At 41.9% G+C, this 15,984-nt stretch overlaps 1 protein-coding gene across 1 annotated transcript in view; it reads right to left on the reverse strand.

The window, feature by feature from the left end:
* The window catches only part of DOCK8 (dedicator of cytokinesis 8), a 199,277-nt gene extending 183,549 nt beyond the window's left edge, over positions 1-15,728 (reverse strand). Inside the window, exon 1 of the mRNA XM_080667875.1 lies at positions 15,564-15,728. Within this exon, the coding sequence (XP_080524001.1) occupies positions 15,564-15,616 (53 nt within the window). The 5' untranslated portion in view covers positions 15,617-15,728. The remainder of the gene's footprint in view (positions 1-15,563) is intronic.
* Positions 15,729-15,984: the final 256 nt, after the last annotated feature.

The following is a 15,984-nucleotide window of genomic DNA, read 5'->3' on the forward strand; positions in this document are numbered from 1 at the left end:
CTTGGATTTATGTAGCATTCTCAGAGATAATATTTCACTTGACCCTGTGATGTTGGTATTAGTATTTCTGGTTTACAGATGAGAAAGAGAAATTAAAGGATTGGCATAAGATGCTCCCGCTGAGAATCAAGTGGGGACAGGAATCTGACTTGTTTGCCTCCTCAGACTCCAGCCTGAATATCTACACAGTTTTCTCTCTGCAGTGAGGGCTTCGTGAGTTGTTATTATCACTACAACTGTTAACATGAAGGAGGCTGACTGAGTTCACAGGTTATTAAAGTGATTAAAAGGCAAATAAAACAGGAGGATTCAACAGACCCAAAGTGAAGCAGTCAGAAAAAGGAAAGTGACTCAACTGCTCATCAAAACTGTCCTGTCATGGAGAGGAGGCTGGACTGGACGCCATTACTCCGCAAGTGGGAGTGAACATTTTAAAATGGTTCTTTCTCTTACACCAGAAATATCTTGTTTCCTGCCAAATAAAATATTAATTCTAAGTTAATCATTCAAACGCAATTTAAAAATCTCTTAATCTTGTGATTTTTCCTATAAATATTTTAAAGCTGATTGATCTAAAAAAATGGCTGAACACTTTGGTTCCTTATCCATCTTTGGGATTTCTAGAAAGTGTTCAGTTGCACACAACACTTCTGGTGTCCTTGACTGTGATTTTAAAAGGTTTTTCTACCATAAGCCTTACAGATTAATTATTCTTACTGTCTCCTCCTCAAATCTCAGGTGCTTCAGCCATATGATTTGGGTTTTGCTTCCTTTGTAGCCTCCACACCCACCTCCCTGTGACTTAGACCACATGGTTATTATCTGTCTGCCAACAGCACAGCAGACCTGGCCGACACATATGTTTATTGGCTCCTCCTTTGGGACTGGGATCCTGTAGCACTGATGGCTAGCTGACTCCCAAAGGTTCATGCTCCCCTTTCACAGTGAAGAGTTGTTGATGTAAAGTGGCTGCCAGACAAGAACTATATTCCCCAGCCCTCCTTGTGTATTAATAGACCTTGTAAGTGATCCTCGTCGATGGAATGTGACTGGAAGTGATGTGTACCAATTTTGAGTTGAAGTGTTTAAAAACTGGATACACAATCTTTCACTCTCCCTTCTTCAGGGTCACTAGCTGTATGATGCCAGAATAACCTGAAACTCACAAGAGGGCACAGACATAAGGTGGAAGCAACCTGGCTCCCTTAGTCACTGCTTGAGGGAGAGCTACCTGACATGCATCAGACTGTAACATGACTATGAAATGAGGTTGTTGTTTTTTTTGGGGGGGGGGGGGTTAATCCACTGAGATTTGAGTATTACTTGTTACAGTAGATAGTTTACTTGATGAATATTGGACCTATAAGCCCAGATATCCATCCTCATTAGGCCAGGGTCCTGGAATTAGATGAGCTTGAATCTGCTATAATTACTAATGAGGTGGAGGTGCCATGATGCCACAATGGAAGTTCTGTCACTAATTCACATCCACAGTAATTGTCAGGAATCACAGCAGAGACCATTAGTTGCCTACCGATAGGCATTATCCCCTTCCTTCTAACTCAATCCTTGTTTTGTTGGGGATGGCCATGTGCTGGTCTAATAAAACTGCATTTGCCAACCTCCCTTGTAGGTAGAGTTAACACAGATATAACCAATGAGATCTCTCCAGCAAATGCCATTGTGTGAGTTTCTAGAAAATTTCCTAAAGGGGACCCAAGTTGGCTGCCATGCCTCTTTTGCCTTCCCTCTTCCTCCTGTCTTCAATGTTCTTACAATGCATAGAGTTTCAGTAGCCCTCTTGTGACCATGAGGATGAGAGCCACATGCTAAGGATGGTAGAATCAAAGACACAAGGTATCTGGGCCTCCAGTGGTATCTTGGGCTATCATACCAAGCCTGGATGGCCAACCACTAGAATTCTTGTTATCTAAGAAAATAAATAAGCACCTACTTTATTTACGCCACTGTTTACAAAGTGGTCTGTTCCTCGCAGCAGCTAAAAGCCATCCCGGCAGATCCAAAGGTGATCCTTCTGAGACAGCCCATAATACATATCTTCCTGATGGGTTGGTGTTTCTGCCTCTCTCCTCCTCTCTCTTCTTCTACTCACTCTAATTCTTCCCAGCCCAAACTTACACTGGACCACAGCAGTCACTGAATTTCTAAGCCTGTTTGATAACTCTTGATAAAAAGCTCACTGGCTTTTTTTCCTAGTCATTGAATTTAGCCTCAAATCCTGCTCCTGTGAGTGACAGACACAGCAATTTTCAAGCACTTTCTCTCCCGGATCTTCTCAAACTGCTGCTTCGCCTCTGGACTGGACGGCTCTGCAATCTGGGCTCCATCAATGTAATTATGGGATTTAAGAGAAACCCAAGGAGTTATTACGATCATTCACCTGCCTCCAGGCAGGACTGTGTTTAGCTCTTCCCGACAGATAGCTGTCTTCCATGGGCCAAAATCAGAGTCTCTCACCAAGTATGACTCACTGGTAACTTTGAAGAAGTCAATTTAATTTGTTCTCAGTTTCTCTGCCAGTAAAACGGGTATTTTGACTTTAGCTAGGAATGACAAGACCTTCTGCTTAAATATGTGAAGTTTGAAATGGGATATGATTACTTTCTCTGTTGGGTGTTGTAACCAATTAAAATGGCCCGATATTTTGCAGCCCCTCCCATCAAGAGTCTGAGGCTAACTCCCTACCCTGTGAAGCTGGGCTGCCTTGTGACTTGCTTTGACTAATGAGTGTGGCAGCAGTTATGTTGTATGAGTTCTAGACTAAGCCTCATGCAGCCTTGCAGCTTCCACCTTCATTCCCTTAGAATGTTGCCTCCACCATGTAAGGAATACCAAGCTACACTACTGAGGGACAAGAGACCACGTAAAGAGGGACAGCCAACACCAAGGCTGGGACATGGTGAGCGAGCCCATCTTAGCCTCTCCAGCTTTAGTCGAGCCACCAGGTAATTGCAGCTACATGAATGGCCACACACAGCAAGACTAGCAGAACTACCTCAGTGAGCCCAACCCTAATTGCCACAGAATCAGGAGGAATAGTAAGTCACTAAACTGTGGCAGCAGGGCCTTGCTTCCTCTGAAGCCCCTAGCAAAGAATTTTTCCTTGCCTCTTCCTCCTTCTGGTGGTTCTTGGTGGGCTGTGGTGTTCCCTGGCTTGTGGTGGTACAACATCAACCACAGCCTCCATCTTCACTGGCCTCTTCTCTGAGTGTCTCTGTACCTCTTCTTATATGGACATCAGAGATTGCTTTTAAGGGCCCACCCTCATCCAGTATGATCTCATTTTACTTTAATTACATCGGCAAAATCCTATCTCCAAAGTAAGATGACATTCACAGGTACCAGGGCTTAGGAATCTTTTGGAGGGACACAAATCAACCCACAATAGGTAGTTCGTTAAAGAGCAAAATATTGGTACTCTTCCCTATAACTTTTTGTACTTCAAACTTAAGGAGATAGATGTACAGATAATAAAACAGAAAGGATTATCACGTTCTTAAAGATAACAATGCAAGAGAGAGTCCAAGTATTCCAGGAAGAAAAGATCTAGATAGGGTATTTTACTTATTGTTAGGAGTCTTAATGCTAATGCAAAGCAACAGGTGTTATACATTAAATAGTCTCGGTCATTCTGATTATCTTTATCCACATGTAAGACTTATTTTATGAGAATAATAAACAGGTCTTTCTCTAAGATCAGAGCATATTGTGTCCAGCATCGCAAATTATATCTGTGTAAAAGTCAAATTCTGTCAGAACCTCCTGGTTACCGCTGTCCCACTTCTCTTCTGCCTCGTCCAAACTTTTTTAAAGGAGTGTCCTCTACCAGCTTCCTCCATTTCCTCCGAATTGACACCCTCTGTAACCCTGTGAAATCTGACTTCCTTCCCCACAACTTCACAAAAACTGCTGTTTCAGAGGTTCACACTGACCCCCGTCAAGGCAAATCCAATGGCTCTTTATTTGTCCTCATAATTTGGCATCTGACATTTTTAACTGCCTTGTTAGCTTCCTTTTCTAATACTACCTTAGTCAGCCATCTCTTGGCCAAATTCTTCTTCTTTTTGTAGCTCTTTCTTCTCGTACCAACTGATGATGACTCTTTACCTACGCCCATTCCTTTTCTCTTCCACTATACTTTCCCATTTAGGAAATGTGTCCATTCTTTATTCCCACTCCCAACTCATTGATGGCTCCCTAATTAATATCTATTTTCCATTTTGATTTATCATTCAAGCCCTAAACCTATATCTCAAGCTGCCCAATGAAAACATTGCCTATTTTATGCTCATCTATATCAGTTAGGGTAGACTCAGTGATGCTGTGTTAACAAATAGTCCCAACGTCTTAGTGGCTTGTGAAAACGAGCCACTCCAGAAGGCAGGCTGAAAGATCAGTCTGGAGTACTGCTGGTTGTGTAGAATAGGGGAAAGGTGACATGACAAAGGTCAGGCTGGATCGTAAAGCTTCACCTTGAAGTGACCACATCACCTTCAACAAGTTGAAAGTAAAATCCATTCTCAAAGAGGGACAACAAATATATGTAAATGTGCAGTCTACTGTATTCTCTTAAATAAAAACTCTATAAGAGAAGTACAAAATTATCCTCCCAAAACTAACTCTAATTCCTAATTTTCACAATTTCTCATTGGCACCATCTTTATCCAATGTCCTCAGAATGGCAATTTTGGTGTTACCTCTTTTATAAATATTAGTTTGTTACAAAAGCAAATCTTTGAAGAAAATTTGGAAAACTATACACATACATATACGTCACATATATTTAGAAATACTAGTATATACCTAAATCAATACTATTACCCAAGTATAACACTTATAAATATGTGGGCATATGTCCTTATGGTTCCCTCCCTATTTATGTATTACCTCTATAGTGAGATGTACACATATTCATTTTTAAATTAAAATATCATTTTATATATATATATATATATATATATATATATATACACACACACACACACACACACACACACACACACACACACATACATATTGCTGTGGCTGTTAAAAAACTTACCAAGGTAAGTTTTACAACATTTTCTTTTCCTTCCTTATTTAAAAATTTCAGATGCTAATGACTTGCAAATTTAAATATTCAGCTATGACCTCTCCCCTGAATCTCAAATTCCTAAACAAAACTACATAGTTGATATTCCCATTTGAATTTCTAACATGCATCTTAGACTTAATATGTCCCCAATTATGTTCTTGATTCACCCAAAAAGCCTGCTCACCCTCCAGTCTTTTCAATCTCTGTTAAAAGCATCAGATCCACCCATCACTCCACCATTGGAGACATCTTGATTTCTCTTTTTCTCTCACTGTCTCTTACCTCACACCCAATCCATGAGCCCAATCTCTAAAATACACTTAGAGCTGACTGCTTCTCACCCTCTGTTCTCAGCTGTGGTCCTGCCGCCATAACCTTTCCCCAGGACACAGCACCACCTCCCAGCTGCTCTCCTTATTTCTACTCTTTGTTTCTCACATGGTAACGAGAGAGATCTTTTAAGCACAAAAGTCAATTACACCACGCCTCTGCTCCAAAACCTTCCCACTGCACTTAGAAGAACATTTCAACTTTCCCCATGATTTACACAGCCTTTCCGTGGTTTGGTTTCTGCCTATTTTTCTCTTCACCTCTACCCCTCTCTCCCTCATTCACTCTACTTCGGACACACTCATTGGCTCTTTCTTTTCTTCCAACACACCAGACGTTTCCCAGCAGCCCCAGCATTTACTAATTCCCCTGCCTGTCTTGGCCAGAGTTCTCTCCTCAGGAATGCATTCCTTGACCATTCTCTCTAAGGTATCCACACAGCCCCTTTAGGCCCTTTTACATTCTCTGCATAGCATTTATTGTATCTGATATTTCCTTGTTTATTTCTTTATTATGTTCTCATTGGAAAAATACTTCCTTTAGAAAAATAACCTTGTCTGTCTTACAGCTCTATCCTCTGCACTTAGGACACTGCCCTCAATATTCATGAAATGAGCACATGAATAAATATTTAGTTGCTTTTCCAGTCCAGCTGATTCCCTTGGAAGTACCTGTAGACACAGTCCCCTTTCTTTCCATTCTCCTTACCCCAGCCTAACCCCAGATCTCATCATCTCATATTGGAATGACTGAAGCTCCCTCCTTATCCCTCTTATTCAACCCCCTCCAATCCATCTGCTTACTAATAGTTATTCTTCCCATTAGTTCAGTTTCTGACACTCACCTCCTTGTCCTTCAGGACCTGGCTGAAGTCTCACCTCCTTACCCTCCAGGGCTGCTGCAATGTCTTCCCCTCTGAGTTCTGTCAACATTCCTGTTATTAACCCTTACCCAGCCAGAAAACACCATCTCCTGTGTTCTCTATCTTTTCCATTTATGTTAACTTGCTTACTCCAGCTGAATTCTGAGGGCACATACTGGTTTGTTTATGGTTTTGTTTGTTTGCTTCTCATAATGCCTAGAGAAAGCCATAGGCAATCAAAAAAGTTACTGCTGAGTTGAATGAAATTATTGGATAGGCAACAAAATACAATAGGTAAGCTGGCTACTCCTTTGAAAAAGATACTATAAAAACAGATAGTGAGTCAGAATGAAAGAGTAAAATACAAGGAGGTGAAGCAAACCAGCTAACCTGTCCTCAGGGAGGTGACAACCTTCTTTGGGGGGAGGGGGGAGGAGAGTTAATCCTCCCTAGAGGATATTTTTTCCACTGATTTTAGTGGAAGGGTCGGGGGGAAAGGAAGAGAGGAGAGAGGGAGAGAAACATCGACATGAAAAAGCCACCTCAACTGGTTGACTCCCCCATGTGCCCCAACCGGGGTGAGGAACATGCAACCCAGGTATGTGCCCTTGACCAGAATCGAACCCGCTACATGCTGTCCAGGATGGGAGGTGACAATCTTGTTCCCACAGAGAAGAAGAGATGGTCACCATTGCCTTGAAACAACGTTTAGGTTAAATAGTAGAATAAAGTGCATTTTAGTGGACTTTGAACCTGACTTTTTCCACTAACATAAAGGAAAGTGGACTGTCATTGTAGTTTAAATTACTGCATGAGAACGGACTAACACCCCTTAAGCAACTCTAGTTTGTCTCCTTAATGAACCCTGAGCCCCGGTAGGTAACTTTGATGAGAGCACAATTTCTCCTGAGTGGTCTCAGTCCACAGCAGAAGCTGAGTACAGAGAACTCTAATACTGCCACCAAAGAACATGATGGCCGTGTGCTGGGGATTGCCCTGTGTGGCAGCCAGGGGAAGCAGAAACTGGGGGAAAGCATTTCTCCCTGTGGGCATTCTCCCCAGTTTGCCTAATTGGAGGTATGGGGCAGCAGAGGCACCATATCTCCCTGAACAGAGGAAAACCAAGCCTGCCCATTCAGTCATACCAAGGCCAAAATAACAACAGACTTTTGAGCAAATACCATACTCTCTTTTGCTAATCACATACCTTCCTCACTCAAATGTTCTGGCAATAAGACAAAATCTTTATTGTTTTATTTATTTTAAATAAACTTAAAACCATATTACTTAAAAATAAACATGTTATCAACTCAAATGCTTATTTCAGGCCAAATGAAAATTATGGACACATTTATCTGATGGAGAAAATAATGTTTTTTAAGAATTTCCTAGCCATTCCAGGAAATGAGTAATGTGACTATAATGCAAAGAGTGATTGAAAAACATTCCCAGAATGTACACATCTAAATAACTGTTGTTCTCTATAATTCCACACAAGAAGTGCCCGTTTATTCTGATAGAGCTGCCTTCTGAAGTCACTTGTGGAACTCTTATTTCCACTTGATTTCAGAACTACTTAAAGAGGCATGTAAAACATAGCTTCATTATTTTAGAGTCCCATCTTATCTTTAATTCAAACTGATATTACCTAATTTAACTGGTTTGCTTGGATACTGGCTTATCCCAGAAATCATACAAACCATACTTAGAATATAGTAACCCTCACTAGCTGGAGTGAATGAATGAATGAATGAATGAACGAACTATCAAACTAACCAGCCTAGGATTTACAAGCCTACTAACTCATCCGTGTGCCAGAAAGTCAAAAGATGGGAGAAAGTAGAAGGGTCAGTTACATTACAGTTCTGCATTTCTTAATCTATTTCAGTTTAGCCGGAATATCATTAGGTAATCTGTCTGCTATTTTTATGTTTGGCCTTTCAAAGGGAAGAACAATGAATTTTAAACATTGTATGATGGAAATGCTAAGAAAACTTCATGAAGCTTTTGAGATTTCTGAGCAGAGTGATACTAACATGTTGTGTTAACCCCAAAGCCAATCCCAGAGGAAGAGGAACCCAAAGAAATGTGAAATAAGTCCATCTCTCTATACTCTGATTCAAGGGAAAAACACAAACAGTGAGTTATGCTATCTGGAATCTTATTTTGTAATTAGAGGACAGTGCACGTAATTCGTGCATGGGTAGGGTCCCTAGGCCTGGCCGACGATCAGGGCTGATCGTGGCCCCCACTCATACCCACCTTGGCCAGGCGCCACCCACTCACCTGCTCCACCATCCTGCTGCAGTCCTGCTCTCATCGGAGCCCATCGGGGCTAGCAGCGTGTCCACTGCCGTCCGCTGCCAGCGCTGCATTGCCAACGCCCACCATATCCTGTGCTGCCCCCTGGTGACCAACTTACGTCTAACTCCCAGTCAGTCAAACTCGAACCAGTGGGGACAATTTGCATATTAGCCTTTTATTATATAGGATAGATAGATATTCTGACTTTCTATTTGCCATTGCATTTAAAGGGGCTAAAGTTTATGCAAAGAAGGGTAGACTGGACTATATTGTAAAGTAAAAAGCAAGAGAAAGTGTGACAACTAGAATCTAAGACAGAATTTTGTTTTTGAACATCTGTGGTGTTCTCTTAGTTCCTTAAAAAAGAACTAAGTTGCTAGAACAATCTACCGTTATCATTAACCCACCTATTCAATGAACAGATACAGAAAGTGAGAGGCAGAGGTTACCACCATCTTTAGCTGTACACAAGCAAAGGAAAACGGAGAAATGCATGACTATTTCAATCCCCAAAGAATGACTTCAGAGGTCATGCAGGGACCTGGAAGAGAAGTTAAACAGGAAGAGGTCAGACACAATTAGGAGAGGGGGTCCAACGTCAGAATAAAGATTTAAAAGAATGATAAAACCCAGCAGGGTGTGAATGTAAGGAAATTATCACACTGAAAGCTACTGATGGGAGTGTAAATAGAGATAACTTCTGGGAGACACTTCGGCCATGTGTGGCAAAAGCTTGAAAAATGTTTCTCTCTTTTGATCAAGCAATTCCACTCCTAGACATTTTTAAGGAAGTATTTTCACTAACACATAAAGATGTATGTATAAGACTGTTCCATTAAGCGCCATACATTATTATGAAAAATTGGAAACTATCTTAAGGCCCAATAGTAGAGAGTTAATTCAATAAATTATTGCATATTCAATAAAGGCAATTTTATACAACCTATGTAAATTATAATATAGATCTGCATGGATTGACATGGAGAGTTATTCATATTTTAAAATAAAAAACAAATCCTCGGGCAGTATATGCAATACAATCTTGTAAAAATGGAAGGATATGCATCCAAATGTTAACAGCTGTGGTAGAAATGTTTGCTTACTGCACTTTTCTATTTCTAATGATGAACATGAATGAAAAGAAAGGACAGGAGAAGCTCTGGTTCTGCCACTACCATTTCTGTTTTTCTGATCCTGCATTTGAGCTGAATGCAGCGGGACACAATGTAACGGTCTTATACCATATGCTAACTTTACCATTTGTTTGATTTCACCAACCCACTGCATACGGATGCCTTCATATATACTTGCAGAGATTTCAACCTGTTTTTATTCTGTGTGCCCCCAAACTGTCAATACAGAAAACTGTACCACTACTGTGCAAACTCCAGAAGCACAGGGACTACACTGTATAAACTCTGTTGTGTTTTCCTAGAGCCTAGAGAACCTTAATGGCTGCTGACTGGTAATAAATTCCAGGGGTGGGCAAACTTTTTGACTCGAGGGCCACAATGGGTTCTTAAGCTGGACCCGAGGGCTGGAACAAAAGCATGGATGGAGTGTTTTTGTGAACTAATATAAATTCAAAGTAAAGGAGCGGAGGGGAGAGCAAGAGAACCCTCCGCTCTTTCGGCTCCGCGGGCCGGATAGAACAGCCGAACGGGCCGGATCCGGCCCGCGGGCCATAGTTTGCCCACGGCTGAATTAGACTGAACATTTTTGGGATAGAGATAGCACATTCCTGTTGCTTTAACCCTTTATCATTGACCAAGATGTGAAGAAGCACCCAGTTGTTGGCCACTACAACGAACGAAGAGCTCCTGTTTCTTAGCCTTCTCCAGCAAGAAGTCCGAGCATTGTCACATGCCTGCCTTCTCAAGGTCCCTATTAAAAATGATGGAAACATCATCCCATTCCATCACTAGCTCTGTGTGGGGACTGACACGTGAGACCTAGTCCCCTGAGCACTATCACATTATGTAATTTTATCTTCTCTTCCATGTAGAAGTAAACATTAGCTTCACACATACATGTGAATTGTCACAGCTCAAAATTTCACCCTGGGAGGTGTTTTGTGTTTTTTTTCAATTGCATAAGATGCCTAGAGTTCAAGTGGCTTTCCCAAGAATATGAGAGAAAATGATTCTGAATGTGAAAGGCCAAAATTTTGAGTTCAGTTGCCTGAAGCCTCTATTATTGGTCTTTGGTCTAGAACACATCAGACAAATGAAGTAATTCCTGAAGCACCAACATCCCCTGCTGCCATCACTACTAAAGATCAGCACTGTGCCCAGCCAGCATGGCTCAGTAGTTGAGCATCGACCTATGAACCAGGAGGTCACAGTTCAATTCCTGGTCAGTCAGGGCATATGCCCAAATTGCGGGCTCGATCCCCAGTGTGGGAAATGGAGGAGGCAGCTAATCAATGATTCTCTCACATCATTGATGTTTCTATCTCTCTCTCCCTCTCCTTTTCTCTCTGAAATCAATAAAAATACTTTTTTTAAAAAAAGAACAACACTGTTACACTGCAGATATACATTATACATATGAATACATATATATTGCTATGCTTGCATCATCTCTGCAAACAAAAGTAGCAAATACTTCTCAGGAAGATCTCTAGACTTTCACCTTGTTCTGGTTCTTATGCTCAAAATTATTGAGGCTGTTTTTTAATGCAATCTGTTTTCTTAGCTCCTTGTTTTGATCTTCCATAAATCACTCACTAATATTACGCTTAATATTTTGTTCCTTTTTTTACATTGATGAGATAAAGATATATAAAGTTCTTGGCACATAGTAAATAATAAGTGTCCATTTTTTAAAAAATAAAATGAGATGGCAGCATGGTATAGTGGTTAAGGGGGAGGATTCTGGAGCAAGGCTGTCTGCATTTGAGTCGCAGTTCTGCTTCTAATTAGCTCTTTGTGACTGTGGACAATTTTCATAACTTCTCTGTGCTAAGTTTCTTCACCTGTAAAATGGAGATAGTACTGTTCCTACTTTATAAGGGGTAAATGAGTTATAATATGTTAATACTTAGACCAGTACCTGCCATAAAGTAACCATTATATAAGCATAAGCCATTATCATTTATTCTTTCAATGACCCTTTCTGAATGTCCAAAGGGTCATTAACTTTTTTCTGCATTTTGCACTTTTGTTCTCTTTATCCAAGTTTCTTATTTTATTTTAAATATTTGATCAAGTTCTACATCTATTCTGTGCTTGAAAGAAACAAAAGACTTTGTTTAATGAATTTTCAGAATATTAGTAATATATTTTATAACCTATGAAAGCACTAAATGCCAGTAATAAATAAAGGTATTGATAAGTCTTGGTGCTCACACAAAAACTGTATTATGACATTTAATGCAGCAGTGCCTGAAATCCCAAATGCAAACATTATTATGAATGGCCTAATTCAGATCTAGTCTTTGGGCACAGGAAGTCAGTATCAATTAAACTGAAATAAGGACAAGTATATAATACTTATAAGAAATTAAATTTTGTTCTTCCAGCTCAGAAAAAGTCAGTGATGGATTTTTTCTCTTATATCTCCCTGAGCTGTGGGTTCTGGAGAAATGGTTAAGTGTAACAAGTGCAGTGGTCAGCAAACTCATTAGTCAACAGAGCCAAATATCAACAGTACAATGATTGAAATTTCTTTTGAGAGCCAGATTTTTTAAACTTAAACTTCTTCTAATGCCACTTCTTCAAAACAGACTCGCCCAGGCCGTGGTATTTTGTGGAAGAGCCACACTCAAGGGGCCAAAGAACCGCATGTGGCTCACTAGCCGCAGTTTGCCGACCACTGACTTAGTGCTTAAAACAAAACAAAAGTCTTATATGATGATTTTCAACACATGAAAATGCAGGCTTCATAAGAGCATGAGAGAGCCAGGGCAATTGTGGGGGAATGGGCACTGACGGACATCCCCAGGTTCCTCCTTCACTTTGGCCCTGCCCCTATACTGGGCAATGCTGCTTGCAAGAAGCCACAGAATTTGAGAACTGTGGGGACATTCTTTTCCTACTGTGAGGTAAGTCTGCTCACTCTTTCTTGGGGTTGGTGTGGGCAGAACTAGGCTCTTTACAAATAAAAATTTTAATACATGAGATTTCAACATTTCCTCAATAGGAAGCATATTAATTTTACCCCACAAACATTTTTAGGGGATAGTTTGTATTATTCTGAGTAGAAAGGTGAGAAAACATGAACCCATGTTGAGTGTACTGATGGCCATATCTCAACACTGTCTTACTTTTGTAAGTTGATCTGTTTAAAAAAATAATACGTAGGCATGCAAAGGAAAACATTTTCTTTTTCAGCTGTAAAATTGCAAAACATCACATTGTTAGTTTGTTTAGATATTAAACACTGACCAGAATACAGAACAATTTGCCAATGCTACTGAAATGATTTTTTTAAAAAAATTAATTCCCTCTTGCTTTTAAAGGAAATTCTTAAGATACATGGATCAAAATAGCTCGTGGCCAATGAAGAGCACAGTTTTGGGGGCAGTTTGTAATCCTAGCTCTACCACTTCTGCTTGTGCGGCCTTGAAAAAATGGCCTGGCCTTATGCAACTACATCTCCAAGCTTCATTCTCCTATTCTATCTGAGGCTTCATGTGAATCTTATAAGATTTTTGTAAGGATTTAATGATGTAACCCATTAAAAATGTAATACAGTGTATGGGGCATGGTAAGTGATCAATAAATGGTGAATTTTAATATTCTATCAAAACTAGGTATGTCCTTATTAATCCACTCCTTTAAACAATAATTTATGCCAACCTCCTTAGCACAGCTCTTCAACCCCACACACAAAATGTTTCAAAAGGGAAAAAGAACCCCCAAATAGGATCACTCAGTCTTTATTCTTGCCTGAGGGAAACTTTTATATTTTATTTAACTTGAGTGGGGCTCTTCTTGGTCTGATTGCATCACACATTCTATTCCACTGGGTGTGTTTGATATTCTCAGCACAGAGATAGATAGTATATGAGGGAGAACATCCACCCCAAGGCAGCTCCAACCAGACACTGGCATCACCATACCCAACCCAAACTGGTCTCTGTATGGAAACTTCTCCAATGTCAGCTTTTCTTCCTACCTTTCTTTCTTAGGATCTCAAAGAAGTGATAATAGAGATGATGATCACAATGATGAAGTTGATAGTAATGCTGAAGAGGATAACTAACATTTATACTGAACCAGGCACTACAAGCACTCTGTACATACTATTTCACTTAATCTTCCCGACAGTAATAAAAGATAGGTTCTATGATAATTTGAAATATAAAAAACCAAAGTTTAGAGAGGTTAAATAACATATCTATTGTGGTCACGTCGTTAGCTTGTAAGAGAGCTCATCTGCAAGCAGATCTGATTCCAGCCAGGCCACACCAATCTCACTACTGTTTTCAAGACTGCCTACAGGGTTAGTTCAGGTCCTGCTGCTCTCTCTAGATTAACACTGACCAGAATACACAACAATTTGCCAATGCTGCTACTGAAATGATTTTTTTTTTAAATTAATTCATCCGACCCACAGTCTTTTTCTGCCTGAGTCACACTTCCTAACATCAAAATTACAAGGATTTGAAGAGCTGTGCTAAGGAGGAATAGCAGCTATGACAATTAATACATCCATCAGTAACTTCAGTTTGACCCCCACAATCCCCAAATGAATTGCCCCTCCTGTGAAACACAATGCAGAAAAAAATCCCCATAGGGAGATCGCTGATGTGCTTTATACCTTTTGACCTCCAACATCAATATATAGTACACATTAATAATTAAAATAATTTTAAAGGTGAAGAAATAGGTAAGAGAAATGGTTTGGCTCACAGCTACACTACAGGTAGAAATAAAATTGCCTATAAAGCTCAATATGCCCTCTGGAAGTCCTTACTGCCTCCTTTACTCTGAACTTCTAGTTCCTTCTTTCAAACCTCTTCACACACTAGCAGCCCATAAATTTCCTATGAAACCAGCCTTTCAAAGGCTCAGCTAAAAGACTAACAAATCCTAGAGCAGTGAGAGCAGTAGAATAATAAGTTGATCCTTCAGGACAAGTTTCATATTATCTTTTAACCAGACAGTCTAGATTTCTCAAGACAAGACAAAAATGTCTCCAAACACTTGTCAGCAGTTTTCAGTGGTTAAAGCACCTCTGGTGAGAACTTGGAGCAGTAAATATGCTCGCATTTAGTTGGTACAGTATTGACTATGAATCGGATGGCGAGTTGGATCCATTGTCCTTAGTTCTTTGCTGGAGCGCTATAAACGTAAAAATGTCAGCCACTGGCCATTCCTTTTGTTTATTTAAGTGGAGAATTTAAAAAATCACTTTTTCCACTTCATGGCTTCTTTGGACCAGAGAATAAAAATAGCTATGTCAGCAGGAGCCAAACTTTTTCTGGAAAAATAAAAAAAAGAGGGGAAAGAGTCCTACTCAGGACAAGTGAAGTCTTGAAGCAGCTGCCTCAGAGCAAAACTCTCATTTCAGCTACTTCTTCCCTCGCCCCTTCTCAGAGCAGCCCCTTCTCAGAGCAGCGTCTAAGTAAGGCGCAGTTTGTGAGAAATTCCGGGGCATGCTAACCCTGCGCCCTTCACACTCCCAGGCCCGCCACCTGTCAGAGCCCCGTGGGGGCGGCGCAGGCGGGAGGGGTGGGAGGCGGCCCTGGGCTGCTCTGAGCAGGGACGCAGGTGGCTGAGGACAAGCGCGAGGGGTGGGATTCTCGGAGAGGAGCTGGCAGAGCCCGACGCGCGGGCCAGTGCGCGCTCAGGTAGGTGCCCACCACAGCGGCCGAGGGGGCCGGCGCTCCGCGGTCTCAGGCGCGCCCCGCCGCGGACGCCCAGGGACCAGGGACTCGGTGGCTGCGGCCCCAGGAGCTGCCCCCGCGCCGCCGCGCGCCGCCGGCTGGGCGGGTGCGGCCGCGAGTCGCAGGGCGCATCTTACCTGTTGATCTTGAGCACGAACGCGCGGCGCTCTGCGCTCGGCAGCGTGGCCATGGCGCGCCCGCGGGTCGGCCTTTAGGATCGAGGGGTGCAGACGGCGGGGACGCGGGGCGCCGCACAGCCCTCGCCGCGCATGCCGAGCGAGACGCCAGCCTCATCTGTCCGTGGAGGCTGGAAACTTCCGCATTTCCACCTTCGGCGCAGAAATAACCCGGGGGAGGGCCCAACCTCCGAGCGGCGGCGGCGAGCCCAGCCACCACCGGTGCTCAGCCAGGCAGGCGGCGAGCGAGGAGGGTGTGGACACGCCGCGGACGGCCCTCCGGATGCTGCGACCGACGGCGCGCTCTTCCCGAGCCCTGACCTCAGGCAGAAGGGAGCGCGGGCGGATGACCCGGCGACCACTGAGCGAGGCCGGAAACCCC

Source organism: Plecotus auritus (genome assembly GCF_963455305.1).
Source record: "Plecotus auritus genome assembly, chromosome: 5".
NCBI lineage: Eukaryota > Metazoa > Chordata > Mammalia > Chiroptera > Vespertilionidae > Plecotus > Plecotus auritus.